Raw genomic sequence first — 15,460 nt, forward strand, 5'->3', positions numbered from 1 at the left:
TCGGATGACAGGACGATCCAATGGTCTTGGAGTAAGGGGGGAGTCCCATTAGAAGGTCCATTCTGTGGGTTAACTTGTGGTGACTGCCCTTTGTTAGATGGATGAGCAGGGAGATCCAATGCTGTCTTGGTCAATAAGGAGTCACCAGCAACATTTTTGATTTGTCCTGCTGAATTTTCAGCAGGATGTTTGGAATCAGTGGAAGGGGAGGAAATTCATACAGGAAATTCCCCTTCCAGGAGATTGATAGGGCATCCACTCTCCATGCCTGAGGGTGGGGCTCTCTGGCACAGAACTTTGAAAGTTGCTTGTTCAGGGGTGAGGCAAGCAAGTTTATCTGTGGAATACTCCACATTTGTACTACATCCAGCAACACATACCTGTGAAGCATCATTTGTGGGCCTGTGTTCTGGATCTGCTGAGAGAGTGTGCCACAGCATTCTGACTGGAAGGGATGTAGACCACCTGAAGGGAGATATCTAGTAGGCATGCTACATCCCAGGTCTGTGTGGCTAGTTGCCCCCCCCATTTGTTGGTATACCACAAGACTGTCATATTGTCTGTTTGTATACAAAGTCTCCCTGGTCTGAGCAGGGATTGGAAGGTTTGAAGGGCGAGGATTAGTTCCTTCATTTCCTTGATGTTTGTGTGTGATCCCTCCTCTGGGAGGGTGTCCACTGTCCTTGTACTGTCTGTTGGTTCAGGGCTACTCCCCAGCCCGTAGTAATACCACAAAACACTAGATAAGAAGAAATACCACAGGCAACGAATAAGCCAAAAGTACACCAAAGAATTTATTAACTTAGCACCTCGGCTATTCAGCCTTCAGAGTAAAAAGCCATAAAAAACACCATGGTAATATACAAATAAAATTAACAAGTCGCACCCACTGCTAATTAAATTAAATTACATATTTCCAGTCACAGTCTTTAACCCTAGTGGTTCCAATGTATTAAATTTTAAAATATGAGGTTTCTTTTCTACGCAGCTTGCTATTTAAGCTGACCAATTCACCCAAGGACACCTCTACTTTCTCCAGAACACAGCCCCAAATACATTCAAGGCTTTAACTATGAGAGTCCAAAAATGACTGCATAAAGGGCTGTCTGTCAGCATTTTTTCATCTCTCTTAGGTGATCTTGAAATCGCACTTTGAAACTTCTACTAGTTTCACCAATGTAATATTTATTACAACTGCACTTCAAAGCATATATAACCCCACAAGTATTACAACTAAAGTTATATTTCACAGAAAAATGATGTCCGTTAATGTATTTAAAACAATTGACCACATTTTTGCAGACAGAGCATTTATTACCGGGTATAGTACCTTTAAGCATTGGCATTTCTGTACCAAGTCCCACAATGGGAAGTTCGAACTGATTATGTACTGCCATGCCCCCTAAGTTTCTAGCCCTCTTATAAGAGATCTGCAGCCTATCAGGCAGCAGTCCACTCAATTCTTTGTCCCCAAGTAACATGGGCCAAAACTGGTGAGCAGTATTCATAACTTTGTCACTGATAACATTAAACGTGGTGACAAAGTAAATATTAGAATTCATTTTGTTATTAGCTGTACAAGAGGTAAAAACATAGGCAGGCCCACTACCATTTTGGACAATACCATTGCCACATGTCCCCCAATTCATTTGAGCATTAGGCCATCTTAATTCCATTACCCTAGCTTTTGCTTCCACAACTAACTTGGTATCATAACCCCTATCTAGAAACATTTTTTCAGATTCCAAAATTTCCTGATTAAAAACTTCATCCATTTTACAAAGTCTATGTATCCTTAGAAATTCATTATAAGGTAAACCTTTCATTAAATGAACTGGATGACAACTACTTCCATAAAGAAATTGATTTCTCTGTGCAAATTTATTATGTAGCCCTGTATTCAACTGTCTAAGTCTGACATCCAAAAAAGTTAACCTCTATATCCAGCTGAATACCATCAAATTGTAGGCCCATATTGTTAACCTGTAAATCTTCCACAAACTGGGAGGCCGCATCCATAAGACCCTCACACAAAAAATAAGGTCATCTATAAACCTCAAATATAACAAAACTTGGGATCTATAAAAATGATGACAATATATATTATCAGACACAAAGTTTCCCATAACCAAACTGGCATACATGGGGGTGAAAGCCACCACCATTGCAGTCCCCTGCAACTGATGAAAAATTTCTCCATTAAAAACAAAAAAAAATATTCTTTAAATAAAATACAACCAAATCAATCAAAAAATAAGACATAGGGGAATCACCTGGAAAATGAAACAGGGCCTGAATACCAACATCATGTCTGATGTTGATATAGGAATAGGAACTCCCATACCCAAGCCCATATCCACAATAATACAACATCCTACCCAATCTAAATACATTAGTTCAAAATATAAGCATTACCAAAGACTCGTATACAAAATTCCAGAAACTAATCATTTACCTTCACAATAATCTTACTATGGATGGTGATAATTCAACCTAATCCTGGTCCTTCTGCCCCAGATAAGCTCAACCCTCTCACTATTATAACCCTTCCAACACACCTTTTATCACAAGGTCCCCCATCTCCGTCATTTACCACCTACATATTAGGAGTATAAATAATAAAGTACATAATCTACATGCCCTCCTACAAATTCAATCCCCTCATATACTGTGTCTAACTTAAACATGGCTGAAACCTGGAACCTCTGATAATGAAATCCTACCTCCAGGGTATAATGTACTTGGGTATGACCATGCAACTAGGAATGGGGGGGTGTTGCTGTCCTCTTCAAATCCACCCTAAATGTAACCTTAGACCCCATTCAACCACCCCAGATCAATACAGCTGAAATACTCTCTACCAAGTTACATATTAACAAAAATAAAAGCATAAACATTATCTGTTCATACATTCCCCCAGGAAATAACATTAACATTCTAGAGGATAGCCTCGACTGGTTAACTGACAACTACCCTCAAGAAACCATAGTTCTTGGAGATTTTAACATAGACTGGAACACCTGCTGCTCAGTCTCCGACCACTCATGTAAACCTGTATGGTTTAACACAGGTCATAGCCACCCCGATCAGATTAGGCCAACATAACCAAAAAGACAGTATACTAAACTGGATACTTATCAATAGCCACCCCCAAACGTATTCATCAGGGACCATCCATGATGACCTCAGTGATCACTTTATCACTTTTATTTGTAAACACAAATTCCACAACTCTCATCAGCCCATCTACAGAACCATAGGTAATAATAAAAAAGTGCAGTTTGTGTACACTTACCATAAATGTAGATGTTCGAGTGTAGTCACTGTTGCAGTCATTACATTTGGGTAATCTGCTGGCAGATTGCCCTCAGTCGACCTGAATAACAAAGTCTTGGGTCCTGCGTCGGTTGCGGTCTCTTCTTCCATGACGTCAGGCCATCAGGGGTATAAAACATGCAGCCGACGCCATTTTAATCAGTTTTTCTTGCCCGAGATGTTAGGTGCCCCCCAAATGGGGAGCAAAAAAAATATATATATACAGATATATATGCAGCATGTAATTTAGAACACAAAAATATATACCTCCAACTAAAAGCAAATACACCAAAAAGGCTTTTGAGCATAGTAAAAGAAAGAAGAGGTATAATAAGAGAGAAATAGGGGGCTGGCGGGTGGGTAACCCGGACTGCAACAGTGAATACACTCGAACATCTACATTTATGGTAAGTGTACACAACTGTACTATGTTCTTTGTGTTTCACTGATGTAGTCATTACATTTGGGTAGAATCCCAAAGCTATGGTTGGGAGGATGGAAGTATACAGCAATAGGAGCAGCTATAAGGCCCTGCAGGACAGCAGTGGCAAAGCCTGCTCTGGATTTAGAAAAGTGAGGTAAATGGTAATGTTTGGTGAACATATGAACTGAGCTCCAAGTAGCAGCTTCTAGAATGTCTCTGGTGGGAACTCCTCTGAGAAAAGCTGCAGAAGTAGAAGCAGCCCTGGTGGAATGGGATCCGATTCCCTTGGGGACAGGTTTACCACGGTGCATGTAGCAGAAATGAATACAATGGCTGATCCATTTTGAAATAGTCTGCTTTGAAACAGCCTTTCCCTCTGCCCCTCCAGCAAATGCCACCAGTAATTGCTCAGATTTTCTTAGAGATTTTGCCCTGTTTAAGTAGAATCTTAGTTGTCTGTGTACATCCAATGAATGCAGAATCCGCTCCCCCTTGTTCTGTGGATTTGGGAAAAAAGTTGGCAGATGAATGGTCTGATTAAGAGCCACACTGGATACCACACCTTAGGCATAAGGGATGGATTGGTCCGGAGGGCCACCCTGTCCGGATAAAAGATAATGAAAGGCTTCACTGCCATGAGAGCCTGTAGTTCTGAAATCCTTCTAGCTGAAGTGACTGCTAAAAGAAAAGCCATCTTCCAAGAGGGAAATTTTATGTCTGCAGTAGCAGCTGGTTCAAAAGGAGGTAGAGTGAGTTTTTCCAGCACAAAATTGAGGTCCCATGCAGGAGTTGGTGCTCTCCTGGGAGGTCTCAGATTTATGGCCCCTCTGAGGTACTGCTTTAGCAGGAGATGAGAAAAGAGAGGAGGCTCTGTGTTGTAATGAGCCAAAATGGCAGAGGCATGGATCTTTATGGAAGAAAAATATAGGCCCTTATGCAGCATCTCAGTTAATTATTGCAGAATCTGAGGAATATTGGGCATTGCTGTGTTTATTCCTTGTACTTGGTTCCAGGCACAGAATCTTTTCCATTTATCAGTATAAGATTGTCTAATACTAGGCCTTCTAGCCTCCAAAATGACATCCATCACAGGTTTACTGAGAGATGTGACTGTTGAAATGAGTTGATTAGCCATGCTGCAAGATTCAGAGTTTGGAGCTGAGCGTGCAGAATTTGATAGTTCTGCTGAGACAGTAGATAAGGCATCTGAGGCAGGTGCCACGGAGGAAGGTGTGACATATTGCGTAGGAGGGGGTACCAGTGATGGCGAGGCCAGTCTGGAGCAATCAAAACCATTTTTGGTTTTTCCTGTCTGACTTTTAGTAAAACCTTGGAGAGCAGAGGCAGAGGGAGAAAGGCATAGCCTGATGTTTTTTTCCAGCTGAAGGATAGAGCATCCACTTTCCAAGCTTTTTTGTGATGAATTCTTGTGCAGAACTTGTCCAACTGATAATTTTGGGGGAGAGGCAAAAAAGATCTAGGTCTGGGCTCCCCCATCTTTGTGTCAACATGCTGAAGATTTGTGGATCCAGTTTACATTCGTGTGGGTCCAAAAGATTTCTGCTTAGTTCGTCTGCCAGAGTATTTTGCTTTCTTGGCAGGAATTGAGCTTGTAGATGTATTTGCTAAGTCAAGGCTGTGTTCCACAAAGCCATGGATAGTCTGCAAAGGGGGTATGAGTGGGTACCCCCCTGCTTGTTTATGTACCGCATAACTGTGGTGTTGTCCGTCTTTATCAGCAGTTGTCCAGGATGAAGAAAGTCCTTGAAGGCTGTCAGAGCATTTTGTACAGCTAGCATTTTTTTCTGGTTGATATGTAGGTGCATTTGATTTGGGCTCCATTCACCCTGAATGCATCTCCCTGCCAGATGCCCCCCCCCCCAAGCATAGTCTGTAGTCAGGGTTTGGGTGGCAGGGGGTGGAATGAATGACAGTTCCTTGTTTTGGTGACAGGCCTCTGCCCACCATAGGAACTCCTGTTGCAGGCAAGGAATGATAGGAATCATTGTTTCCAGGCTGTGATAATGTTGACTCCAACATGTTGACTCCATAAGCTTTTTAGGTACCACTGAAATTTCCTCATATGCAGTCTTGCACATGGAATTAGTAGAATGCAGGAAGCCATGAACCCCAAGGCCTGCAGAATTTGTCTTGCAGATAGCTGGGTTTTTGTGGCCACTTGTTTGAAGTATGTCAATTGATTTTGTTTGTCTGGCCTGAGGTAAGCCATCTGGCCAGTTGTATTCAAGCTTGCACCCAGGAATGTAATTACTTGAGAGGGTACCAGTTGTGATTTCTTTTCGTTGGTGGTGTACCCTAGGCAAGTTAGAAGCCTTTTTACAAATGGCAGCTGTTGTAGAAGAGTGTCCTTGTTTTCTGCCTGAATTAGACAATCGCCCTGATAAGGGTAAATTTGAATCTTTCTTTGTCTACAGAATGCAATTATTGGTGCCAGGCACTTTGTGAAGATCCTGGGTGCAGTAGATAAGCCAAAGGGCAGGGCAGAGAACTGGTAATGCAAATAGCCTGCTTTGAAGTGGAGGTATCTTCTGCAAGATTCCCCGATTGGGATATGCAGGTAAGCCTCTTTTAAGTCTAGAGTTACCAACCAGGCATCCTTGGCCAGCATAGGCAGTAACTGTTGTAGAGTCAGCATCTTGAATTTTGGAATGTCCAGGAAAGTATTTAGAATGGATAAGTCCAGAATTGGACGCCATGATTTGTCTTTTCTGGGTACCAGGAAAAGTCTTGAATAAAAACCTTGTCCTTTTTCCTTTTCTGGTACTGGTTGAGTACCAGAAAAGGAAAAAGGACAAGGTTTTTATTCAAGACTGAACCTGTGCAAAAACAAATCATGGCGTCCAATTCTGGACTTATCCATTCTAAATACTTTCCTGGACATTCCAAAATTCAAGATGCTGACTCTACAACAGTTACTGATTTGGAGGCAGATCTGGCCATCTGTTTGGCATTGGCAACGTGTGGAAACGAAATCTGTATTCCTGGGATACTATATTTAAGACCCACTTGTCCTGGGTAAATAGATGCCAGTTTTGTGCATGAAGTGCTAGTTTTCCCCCCAAAGGGGCTGCCAAAAGATAAGTGCTTGGAAATGGCACAGGAAAGTCATTGAGACGGTTTACCGTAGGGAGGGGCCTTGCTTCTTCCAGATTTGGAGGTGGAGGCACCCCATTGTTTTGTTCTGTAAGTTCCTTGTGACGGAAACCTGGAGCCTTTGGAATGTCTGGGTTTGGCCTGAGTGGCTCTGTTGGGTACTGGAAAGGACCAATTCTTAGTAGGTCAGTGCCTACTGAACCTGGGTGGCTGCACTTGTAGGAAATCTTTTATAGCTTGCATAGATTTAGCTTTGTGTTCCATCTTTTTCAAATCTTCCTCTGCCTTGTTACCAAATAGACTGTCCTGTTGTAAAGCAGCATCCAACAATTTTGCTTAAACATTATCAGGCAGATTTTGCTCCTTGAAGCATGCCTCCTTATCACAGATCCAGTTACAGTGGCCCTGCAAGAGGCCGCCAAGGAATCAAAACCACATTGCAAAGTATGCTTTCCTACTTGCTCAGCTGAATGCAATAAATCCTGTAACTCTTTCTTTTCCACACAGTCAGAAATCATCATTTTCTGTTTCAGTAAGCCCATGACATGCTGCTGATATTTAAGCATATGAAATTGACAGTTTAAAGCCCTGATTGCCAGGGTTGCAGACGTGTAAACCTTCTTACCCCATCTATCTAGCGCCATGGAGTCTCTATCAGAAGGGGTAGGATTTTTAGCAGTAGAAGCCTTAACACCCTTGGGACCCTGAGAAACTGTTTCAGGATCAGAAGTAGGGTTTTTAAAAAGAAACTTGGAGTCAGGAACCCTGTAATATCTGTCTGGCTTACTAGGAGCCGGAGAGTCAGGAGCCATGCTGGATTCTGAGACATCATCAACAATGTCTAAAACAGGAAGCATAGCCAAAGGCCTATGCTGAGGAAGAAGAAGAAAATCCCTAAGCCTCTTTTTGGATTCTGAAAAGCCCTGACTCTCCCAATGAAATGTTCCCTTAAGGTATGCAAAGTTTCTCCAAAAGAAAAGTCCTCAGGAGGAGAAGCAGAAGGAATGGATTCTTCTGCATCAGAATTCTCATACGGTGGAATAGAAAATTCCTGATCAGAAGAGTAATCAGAAGAAATGGAAACCTGATCTGAAGATTCATAATCAGTGCCTTGCCTAGGCCTCTTGACAGGAGGGGATTGGGAACCCCATGATCAAGGTAATTAAATCCACAGCCATTTTGATCATTTGTTTTTTAGGCATAGGGGCCTGAACACATGGCTCATGCGTCGTTTTTTTGACATCAAAGTTGGTTTTGGCCTTGTTTTTGATGATGGTGTCTGTTTAATGTACAAATCTGTAAGTCTGAAAACACATGCGGAAGCCAGTGCCTGCTCAGCGGCTCCAGACCCATCTAACGGAGAGACATCCGCGGGTCCAATACTTGAAGTGTCTCGCGGCATACCGGACTCCGAATGGGTCTCGGTAGAGGCCTGCAAATCAAAAGTAGGGCGCATCAGGGGCTGCGAAAGCGCCTCACTGAGTACCGGCAATCTGGCGACTGGCTTAGAAGAAGCTTCCTCGTCGGTTTTGGACCTTGATGGTCTGTCTCTGTCTTTTTCTTTGCGTTTGTTGTGAATTCCAGTAGTCGGATAGCTAACTGACGACATTTCTGGATAGTTGAATCTTGAACCAAAATAATGAGAAGCAAAAATATATCGACACTTAATGGTGCATTGATTAAATTTAGCACAAAACCAACAGCAAGGCATGTTGTAGTCAGAGCCTAGGCAAGGAATACAGTACAAATGAAAGTCCTTATGAGGTATTTGCTTCCCACAAGTAATACAATTATTAACTTTTACTGACATCGGTAAGGAGCAAGAAAAAGTTTCCCCAACGGGGTACTTAGCTTTAGGTTGAAGACTTCGGTTCTGAAACTCAAACGAAAATTTCAGGAGTCGGCTGACCGGTACTTGCGAACTGCTTCTGCTTCGGGCACCGCACGGCAAGAAAGACTGATTAAAATGGCGTCAGCTGCATGTTTTATACCCCTGACAACCTGACATCATGGAAGAAGAGACAGCAACCGATGCAGGACCCAAGACTGTTATTCAGGCCGACTGAGGGCAACCTACCAGCAGATTACCCAAATGTAATGACTGCAACAGTGAAACACGAAAAACATCCTCAACATCAGATTATTTCAGGACAAACTCAAATCATGCAAGTGGTCTGCCCTAAAATACCTGCCCCTTGGATGATGCTGTGGCCTACTTCAGCAATAAATTCTTCTCCATCCTAGATTCTCATGCACCTGCTAGTTCCACTAGGATTAAAACTAAAGTTGCCCCATGGCTCTCTCTCTAAAGATACTAAATCAAAAATCACAATCAGGAATAAAGCCTGGGCTACCTGGCGTGCCACAAAAACCTTTATAGATCAAATCAAATTTCGGCAAATAAGAAACGAGACTAAAAAATCCATTTTACTGGATAAAAGAAACTATTATATAAATCTCCAGAACAGAAACCAAAATAATCCTCAAAGATTCTGGGCAGGTATAAATAAATTATTACACCGAGGTCAAACCGCCACTCCACCTCCATCAGCGTCAACAGATAGTTTGCCACAGAATGTTGCCAACACCTTTAATAGTTTCTTTACGGAAACCATCCAAGCCCTAGCCAGCCAATTACCTTTGAACCCTACAAGCATTCAGGACGTCACTTCCAATTCCCAGCCCTCCTTTAGCTTCCAACCTATCTCTACCTCTTTCATTTGCAATCTAATCAAAAAACTAAAACCTACCACCCTAGCTGCTGACCTTCCCCCTGCTGAATATTTACAAAAAGCCGCAGAAAGTATAGCATTCCCCATCAGCATTCTAATCAATCGGTCCATAGCTGAAGCCAGAGACCCCTCCATATGGAAAATATCTTGTGTTATACCTCTCCATAAAGGCGGATGCTCTACCGAACTATCAAACTGTAGGCCCATAGCCATTGTGTCACCACTGGCTAAGATCCTGGAAACTGCATCCACAAACAACTCTATACTTCCTAACCCAGAACAATCTACTGGCTAAATCTCAGCATGGCTTTAGACAACATCATAGCACTACCACAGCCTTCCTCTCCTTCTCTAATATTTATAATAACAGACAACAACAAGTTCTCCTCAGCTCTACTCTTGGATCTTTCCAAAGTGTTCGATATAGTTAACCACCAGCTGTTAATCCACACTCTGACTAATATACCTCTAGGTCACCACTCCATTCTACATAGTAGACAACAAGCAGTACTATGGCAAAATAATCTATCTAACCTTCTTCCTAACACCCTAGGCGTGCCCCAGGGGTCTATCCTGGGTCCACTGCTTTCTCCATATTTATCAATGATCTCTACACTGTCATCCCAAATGCCAACTGCATTCAGTATGCAGATGACTCTACGTTGATCTGCACTGGTACCACCAAGGATGAGCTACAGGCAAGTACTCAGTCAACTTTCAACCTGGTTGAAAATTGGCTTGTAGGCCGATGTCTCCTAAACCCCAATAAAACTAAACTGCTATTTTTCTCTCCCACACAAATCCCTGGTGATATCCTTCTCCATTACCTCTAAAAATGGCACGATCATCGCCCCAGATGTCCACACAAAACTACTTGGGGTAATTGTAGACAACAATCTTAAATTTGATGCCGATGTAAATAAAATGATAAAAATCAATAAAAAACTGGGCTCACTGTATAGAATAAAATCATTCCTTACTCCACCTGCTAGGACTGCTATTGCCCGATCCCACCTCCTCTCCACCCTCTTCTATACTTCTCTTATACTTGCAAACTTGAAACGGAACTTAATTGACTCTCAGCCTGCTGTAACAGCATAGCTAGATTTGCCACTGGGCTGCCCTACAGAACACATCACTGTATAAACCTAAAAAATCTAGGCTGGCTAGAGCTATCAAGACAGATTCAGTATAACCAACTTATTATAGCTTTCAAAGTTCTTAACCAACCTGATAATACCCCTGCTTTAAGAAATATCATCAATCCTCACACCAACCAAAGATCACTTAGATCAGCCAATAGAATTGTAGTGCAAACCACTATAGCTAACAACTTAGCCAGGAACTCCACGTTTGCCAAGTCGGTAGGCAAAGCTTGGAACTCACTACCCCCGGACATCACAACAAACACTACCTTCTAAATTTAAGACAGACCTCAGGCAGTACTTCATGACTTAGTGGCTTTGTCCCAGTGCCAGGCTTGATTAAATACTTGGTAACACTTGTACACCTGTATCAGATTAACAGTTGCTTTTGTAATTAATAGTCAATTCAATGCTACTGTGTTGTAACCAGCTGTCCAGATGTAAAGCATCTTATTTCAGCTAACTTATACTATGAGTGTTAACTTGACTGTTATTTATGAACTTTAGAGTGTTCCTCATAAGTTTCCTTCTCTGTATTACTTCCTTGGGAGCTTTTCTCCCCGGGCCTCAGCTGAAAATGGACGTGTATCCAGTCGGACTATTCCAGTCAACAAATGTAAAATAAATAAATAAAATAAAATAAATAAATGTTGGCTTATAAACTTTTTACATCCATACATAACCAATACATGGAGCTATTCCATCTAAAGCCCTGTATTTTAGTTAAGAAATCTTGGCTATCCCTAACATATGAAGGTAATTTCAAAACATATTTTAATTGCGGTGGTGGTGCTGTGGTAGCGTTGTCGCCTTACAGTAAGACATTGTCCTGTTCGATTCTCAGCTAAAGGGTCTACTGTGTGGAGACATGCATGAATGGGCGTACTTTCGATGAAGGTTGTACATCAGGGCTGGCAACTCGGTACGTAAAAATCTGCTGCCAATCATTAGTGGACCGGAGTTCCGCTGTGGCGACCCCTAACCGGGAAAAGCCAAAAGATGCAACATTATTTTTTTTTAAATTTATGTAGAAAAGTACTAATAGATTTTGAAAAGTACCTTTCAGCAGAAACAATAGGTCTCCCAGTTAAATTATTAAGGCCCTTGTGAGTCTTGGGTAAACAATAGAAGACAGCAAGACTACTATTATCCACACCAAAATTTTTTGTAACATAAATAGGGGAAAGACAACCCAAAGGTTGACCCCGGTCAAGCAATAGCAAATACTCATCAATTGCCTTAAAATAGTAATCACTATCACATTTCTCATAAACATTTCTATCATTTAAATGTAAGTAGCACATATCCAAGTACTGCACAAAATTCATGATCACTATTTGATTGTCTTTGTCAGATGGCTTTGCAACAAAGTTTCTATCATTACAAAATACAGTCCATTGTTGCTTATCTAAATGAAAGCAAACAGTTTTATTACACATTAACATATTATAATGCCTTTCTACCTCAGGGTGGCTGCGGTGGTGCAGCGGTTAGCATTGTCGCCTCACAGCAAGAGGTACTCTGGTTCAATCCTTGGCTGGGATGCCATCTGTGCGGAGTATGCATGTCCTCCCTGTGGTCGCGTGGGTTTCCTCCAGTTTCCTCCCACATCCCAAAGACATGCTGTAGGTGGATTGGACACTCTAAATTGGCCCTAGGTGTGAGTGTGTGCCTTCTGTGGAAGGTTGGGTGCCGGGCTGGCAACTCGACACCGTAAAACTCCACTGTCAATCATGAGCGGACAGGTGATCCACTGTGGCAACTCCTAACCAGGAAAAAGCCAAAAGAAGAGGAAAAAGAAGAAGAAGAAGAATTCCTTTCTACCTCAAAATTAAGGGTGGAAATATAACTCTGCATGCATGTGTTAGTATATGGAGGAATGAAGCAACTTTTAGTCTTAATTGCACTGGTATCAAAAGTAGCATATGCATTAGCACCACAGTCATTAGCAGCACACTCAACAGAACTATCTAAAACAGATACACAAGAATGAAAAGAATCCTTGGAAGAAGTATCAAAACATTCATAATTAACACAATTATCATCCCTTTTGTTAAAAATTTGTTTTAAATGCTACTTTCTCTCTAAGAAAATTTTCACTTTTCAAAATAAGCAGTGGGTATGACTTTTAAACCTAAACATAAAACTGACCTAACATCAGAAATTATACCATTAGACAAATTCAATAATAAAGCATAACTTATAACATAATGTCTATTAATTCCATCTCTTTTTCTAATTAAATTGTCCTTGGTGGTTACCGCCACTGTTTTTACGTTTTCACCAACCGCCATGATTCCGTTTGCCATAAAAGCTGGTGGTGGGTTTGTTGTTAACCCACTGGTTGTCATTCCAAAACCTATAATTAAAGTCAGCAGCATTACCAGCCTCCGGTAAGGCTGGGAAGTTTTCCTGTTCATCAATTACATTTGGATTCTGCTCGGCCCCCTCAGAAAGAGCAAAGGAAACAGTAGAAGCAGAACTATGATTTAGACTACTGTTATTCCTTTTATTATAAGAGGAGCGCCTTTTACTATGCTTGAAGAGAAAGGCCTGATCTAATTTATAATCTTTAGTATCTCTATTGATTTTAAAGCTTTTACGCTCTATAAGGACCTGTTCCATCTTTTCTAGCACAACATTAATACCGTTAAGCATGTCATCCAACTTAGAGCAGGAAATAAACTTTTGTAGTTCCGTACTCACCACCAAAATCTTTTCCTTGAGCTGCCGTTTTTTAAGGTGGTCCCAGTCAATTAAGATACGGATCCACTCACGTGAGCAATTGTGGGCCAGCTTCAATCCACCTTTTGCGAAAAGCCATGTCCTCAGGGCTTTTAATATCAAAAGGTGTAGTAGGTGACCTAGTAGCTTGCAACCCCCTGGGAGAGATATTTAAATCCAAGTAACGTTGCAAATATAGAATATTAAAGTGCGTGCTAGTTTCTTTACACAGCAAATGTTTCAGTTTATCCCTTAAATTGCAAGACTCTGCAGGCAAGGAAGAAGCAGTAGACACACCTACACCACCAAACGGATCCACACACCAGAGATTGCATTCACCCATGAAACGATTCCACACAATGTTAAGATGTAGCTGCATTGGGATCAACCTGTTTTAAATTAGGTCTGTTAGAAGCACCATCATAAGACCTAAAACTTTTATCCACATATTGTTCCATAGTTCTTTGACCCAAGTCTAAATGGTCTTCCCTGAATAAACGAGGGATGTTGTTGGCAGGGTCCGTAGCTATCCAAGTAGTAATACCACAAAACACTACATAAGAAGAAATACCACAGGCCACGACCAAGCCAAAAGTACACCAAAGAATTTATTAACTTAGCGCCTCGGCTATTCAGCCTTCAAAGAGTAAAAAGCCATAAAAAACACCACACCATGGTAATATACAAATAAAATTAACAAGTCACACCCACTGCTAATTAAATTAAATTACATATTTCCAGTCACAGTCTTTATTTAACCCTAGCGGTTCCAATGTATTAAATTTTAAAATATATGAGGTTTCTTTTCTACGCAGCTTGCTATTTAAGCCAGAAAAACAACAAGGCAAACAAACTGAAAAAACAAATCTCTGGGCAGAGAAGTAAGGAAGACACATACAAAGTGGAATAGTTAAGCGCTTTTCGTTTATGTATAACAAACTTCTTCAGACAATTCACAAATTAAAATAGTCAAGTTAAATACAAATGAAAACCTTCAATTAACCAATCAGTTAAATTTTAGAACAAACAGTGACGCCCATTTTTAAGAACACAACATAAAACATTGGATGCATAAAACCAATGAACAATTATTCAATTTTGATAAAAACATCAAAAATAAACATATATACATATGTTAAACTATGCAAAATCTGTATTTATGGACTATATATATATATAATACTGGACAAATTTTAACACACTAAACTTTTAAGCTTTAGTATGCTACTAATAGTACACCCTTCATTTAGCCCTGGCTGGGAATAAGCGTTCAGTCTAATTTGCCATGTTAATTCTAATTCCTCCAGTCTAAGTTCTACTGGCCCGCCCCGTAATTTGGTATTAACTTGATCTATCACAATAAACTTGAAAAAGTGGTCAGAAAATTGATCAACATGTTTTGCTAATGCGTTTTCAAGTTTTTGTTTCTTAATTGCATACAAGTGCTCATAAATACGGTTACGTAACTGCAGGACAGGACTGACAAAGCAAGGTACACAACCATAGTAGAATTGCAATTGTTTCTCAACTTTAAAGAATATTGACGTTTATCAACAAAGAATCTATTAGATTCTAGAATATGAGCACAGTAGTTGCAAGATTGACATTTATACATTCCTGTTGTTCTGACCATACTGACCTTGTTATTTTCACAATATTCTTTCAGGTTCTTACCCCTTCTGTAAATCACAACTGGACGTTCTCCCACACTTAAAAATACTCTGTTGTCACCTTTAAAAATATCCCAGTTCTTCAATAAAATTTTAAAACAATCACTGCTATTTAAGTTGTATGATGTTATAAATGAAGTGTTGAAAGAATTAGTTACAGAGGCAACAACTGGTATGGTAGATGTAGGTGGGCACATAAAATTGTTCAAAATAGGAGTGTAAAAGTGTGACTGACGTTTAGTCACTACCTCCTCTATAGTTTCGTCAATAAGTAATTCTGGATCCCCCCGACAAAGAAACATTTCTTTAATGAACTTACACTCATTGTAAAAGATA

At 40.7% G+C, this 15,460-nt stretch overlaps 1 protein-coding gene across 1 annotated transcript in view; it reads right to left on the reverse strand.

Annotated features, from left to right (window-relative positions):
• LOC122791464 (zinc finger protein 708-like) overlaps positions 1-13,024 on the reverse strand; it is a 64,139-nt gene extending 51,115 nt beyond the window's left edge. Inside the window, exon 1 of the mRNA XM_044059209.1 lies at positions 12,901-13,024. Coding sequence (XP_043915144.1) covers positions 12,901-13,024 — 124 coding nt within the window. The remainder of the gene's footprint in view (positions 1-12,900) is intronic.
• Positions 13,025-15,460: the final 2,436 nt, after the last annotated feature.

This window comes from Protopterus annectens, chromosome 17.part0 (assembly GCF_019279795.1).
Source record: "Protopterus annectens isolate FY-2018-M chromosome 17.part0, PAN1.0, whole genome shotgun sequence".
NCBI classification, from domain to species: domain Eukaryota; kingdom Metazoa; phylum Chordata; order Ceratodontiformes; family Protopteridae; genus Protopterus; species Protopterus annectens.